The sequence below is a fragment of the Rhinopithecus bieti genome, unplaced genomic scaffold, assembly GCF_001698545.2.
Source record: "Rhinopithecus bieti isolate Rb0 unplaced genomic scaffold, ASM169854v2 scaffold_81659, whole genome shotgun sequence".
In the NCBI taxonomy this organism is placed as follows: Eukaryota; Metazoa; Chordata; class Mammalia; order Primates; family Cercopithecidae; genus Rhinopithecus; species Rhinopithecus bieti.
The window spans coordinates 1,865,788-1,869,600 of NW_016837762.1; the positions used below are offsets into that span (position 1 = coordinate 1,865,788).

The 3,813-nt window shown below is 40.7% G+C and overlaps 1 protein-coding gene across 1 annotated transcript; it reads left to right on the top strand.

Moving 5' to 3' along the window:
• The first annotated feature begins 57 nt into the window (after positions 1–57).
• On the top strand, positions 58–3,561 carry HMGB1 (high mobility group box 1). Its single transcript, XM_017865905.1, is given in 5 exon segments — positions 58–1,259; positions 1,439–1,592; positions 2,092–2,121; positions 2,124–2,257; positions 3,262–3,561. Coding segments are annotated over 5 exon segments (645 nt in total). The 5' UTR covers positions 58–1,109; the 3' UTR covers positions 3,439–3,561.
• The last annotated feature ends 252 nt before the right edge of the window (positions 3,562–3,813 follow it).

A 3,813-nucleotide genomic window follows, 5' to 3' on the forward strand; every position in this document is an offset into this window, starting at 1 on the left:
AAAACAGGGATAATAGTGTCTATCTGGACACACACACACACAAAGGGAAGGAGCCATATTCTCGCTCGCGCTCGCCCTCGCCGCGGCGGCGGTGGCGGCGCAGGCGGGGAAGATGCGCAGCGGCCATTCCGTGCGCGCCGGCCCCGGCGGCCGCGGGAGGAGCCAGCCCCCATTTCTAGCGGGGCTTCTCCCTGGGCGGAGCCTGACAAAATGGGAGCCCCGGCGGCGCGGGCCTGCGGGGCCTGCCGGGTGCACGTGGCGGCCTCGGGCCTGGGAGCCGGGCCGCGTCGGCCGCGCGGCCACCGGTGAAGTTCTGGGGGACGGGGCTCGCCCCGCGCGGGAGGCACCCCAACTTTCACGGCTCCGAAAATACTCCCCGAGTTGGGGAGGGGCCACCGAGCCACGAGCAGGAGTGGCTTTTGTCCCTCATCCTTGTTTACTCTGAGAAACTTCAGACCGGACGTGTTTAGTCAGAACAGAAATACATCTCAGGGCCAAACCGATAGGAAACGAGGCTGCCTCGCGGTGGCACCGCCACCCTCCAGCCGGGTTCCGAGCACCGGAGCTGGCTGCAGCTCCCTCTTCGGAGCAAAGTTTTATGCAAAGAGGGTGTTTTTGAAAACTTTCGGTGCACGGTGATTTTTTGTTTTAAAGGTCCTTAATTAGGAAGAGTCGACTCGCTTAGGCCCTTGTTTGTTCCCTACCTAGTAGTGCAAATCCACGAATTGGCAGCATGTTTTCTGACCTTTGGTTTGGTTGGTTTAAAATGGTGTTCTAGATTTTAAAATCGTTTAAGTGACCAGTTACTCATTCAGAGCAGACTCAGGCGGATAGATAGGGAATACTGTATGGGTATATCTTTGTGTCTAGACTTCTTAAGATCGCCCTGAAGGACCGTTTTTGTTTTGTTTTTACTTGGCATAGCCCCTTCAAGGAATTTAATCTCTCGGCCATATTCTTGTCTGATTTCACGGAGGTTGATGTTACTGCTGTGTTAAATAACCAGTATTTGGTTTTCATTCCCTTCCTAAGTACTTTAAGCCCTTATGTGTCATAATTTTATTGCTAACATCAAATAATTTGTTTTTTTTTTTAGAAAATAACTAAACATGGGCAAAGGAGATCCTAAGAAGCCGAGAGGCAAAATGTCATCATATGCATTTTTTGTGCAAACTTGTCGGGAGGAGCATAAGAAGAAGCACCCAGATGCTTCAGTCAACTTCTCAGAGTTTTCTAAGAAGTGCTCAGAGAGGTGGAAGGTAAGGGGGCTTAAAACATGCTAACAAGGTAATTAAAAGACAATTTCCAATTGAGGATGCAAAAAAAAAGTTTAGTTGGCGCTCTCATAGTGTCGCACTATTACATGGCAAAAGACATTGGTTTTGAGAATAATTTACTTAAATTTTACAACTTAAACTTACAAATAATTATTTTGTAGACCATGTCTGCTAAAGAGAAAGGAAAATTTGAAGATATGGCAAAGGCCGACAAGGCCCGTTATGAAAGAGAAATGAAAACCTATATCCCTCCCAAAGGGGAGACAAAAAAGAAGTTCAAGGATCCCAATGCACCCAAGAGGCCTCCGTGAGTATCTTGCCTGCTTTTACTTCCCAGACACGTTTTACAATAGAATCTGAGAGAAATTTATTTAGCAAGCTACTTTGTCAGTTTAGGGTGTAAGTGTACAAAGTTTTTTAGCTAATACTTGTTCATACTGGTTATATTTAAATAGTATAAAATTCCTGTTGGGTGGGAGTGTTACCAGAGCATTTGAATTAGACACTTGGTCTCCTTTGCCCAGTGTATCCCCTTTGGTCCTTTTATTTCTTGAAAAATACTATCTCTGAAATAGTGTAATTGTAGAATGTTCATCTGGGGCTCTAGCTAGTATAAACTAAATAGTTGTAAATTAAGCTTTGGTTGTGAAGGATATTAGCATGTTACAGTATTTGCACCCTGTCCAGTGCATCACAGAAATTCACAGGCAGCTTTAAATAGCAGTGCAGTGTACGCTTGATGCTATTTGTTTTCGTGGTCTGTTAACTTAAAATCCTAAATTTAATTTTTTTTTTTTTTTTTTTTATTCCCGTCTTTTCCTTTTTTGCTCTGAGTATCGCCCAAAATCAAAGGAGAACATCCTGGCCTGTCCATTGGTGATGTTGCGAAGAAACTGGGAGAGATGTGGAATAACACTGCTGCAGATGACAAGCAGCCTTATGAAAAGAAGGCTGCGAAGCTGAAGGAAAAATACGAAAAGGTAAGAAGTGTGGGTTTGCTTGGTAAAATGATGACGAGTATGCCAGATGTTGTATGATTGTACTTAGTTTGAGGCGTAATAAGTTTTTAGTGTAACAGCTGCATTAAGTATGCTGTTGATATAAGTCTTTTCTCATCCTTCAGAGAATACAGAGGACCAAATAAATTGGTTTTTTTTGACTAAATATAATTAGACTCAGACAAAGGCTGTGTACATTTAAGTTGGTTTTGTTATTCCCCAGTATCTTGAAGTTTATGAAAATGTTGATAGTCACTTCAGGTCAAAAATGAGTATTTTCAAATGGCTTGGCATACAGTACAAAAATAAGCTAGACAAAGTAATATAGGCGATGTTTTTCTTAATCATATCCTGAAACATTTATGTTCCTTTCCTTTAGATATTCAAAAAACCACAACATCACTAAGTTAAATTTTAAGTCTGCTGCTCTGTCCAATAAATTAGTAAGATTAAGGAAATCTGTAACTTAAGTAAATTGAAATATTAAATACTTAATTTTCAGCTTCTTTAGTCATTCTGAAAAGTGTTTATTTCTAGATGTTTCTTAACCTCCTAATTGCATGGTTATTGACAAATTACTTTTTTTTTCCCTAAGACAACATTTTCTACTAAGGATTAGGGTCTGACAGTGTAAACCTGTAGAGTGCTTTTTTGCATTCAGAAGGTGGCAGTGTCTACCCTTTAATCAAAGTCTCTACATTCTGGTTTTAATAGAGTTAGGATGTGGTACATAATTGCACCTCAATGAGGCATAACTTTGCAAATATTAGACTATGCCATTTTATGAGTTATAGATTGTTACAATCGTATTTTTATGTTCGTTTATTGAAGTTCTACTTATTTCTGAAGTTGCAGTGGATCTACAGATACGTGATATTTTGGTATAACTAGAATCTTGATTTCTTTCATAAAGTTCTGCCATGTTCTATTTCTTCCCTTAATGTTTTTTTCTTCCCTACTGTTTTGTCCTCCCTTTGCTTTGGAAGGATATTGCTGCATATCGAGCTAAAGGAAAGCCTGATGCAGCAAAAAAGGGAGTTGTCAAGGCTGAAAAAAGCAAGAAAAAGAAGGAAGAGGAGGAAGATGAGGAAGATGAAGAGGATGAGGAGGAGGAGGAAGATGAAGAAGATGAAGATGAAGAAGAAGATGATGATGATGAATAAGTTGGTTCTAGCGCAGTTTTTTTTTCTTGTCTATAAAGCATTTAACCCCCCTGTACACAACTCACTCCTTTTAAAGAAAAAAATTGAAATGTAAGGCTGTGTAAGATTTGTTTTTAAACTGTACAGTGTCTTTTTTTGTATAGTTAACACACTACCGAATGTGTCTTTAGATAGCCCTGTCCTGGTGGTATTTTCAATAGCCACTAACCTTGCCTGGTACAGTATGGGGGTTGTAAATTGGCATGGAAATTTAAAGCAGGTTCTTGTTGGTGCACAGCACAAATTAGTTATATATGGGGATGGTAGTTTTTTCATCTTCAGTTGTCTCTGATGCAGCTTATACGAAATAATTGTTGTTCTGTTAACTGAATACCA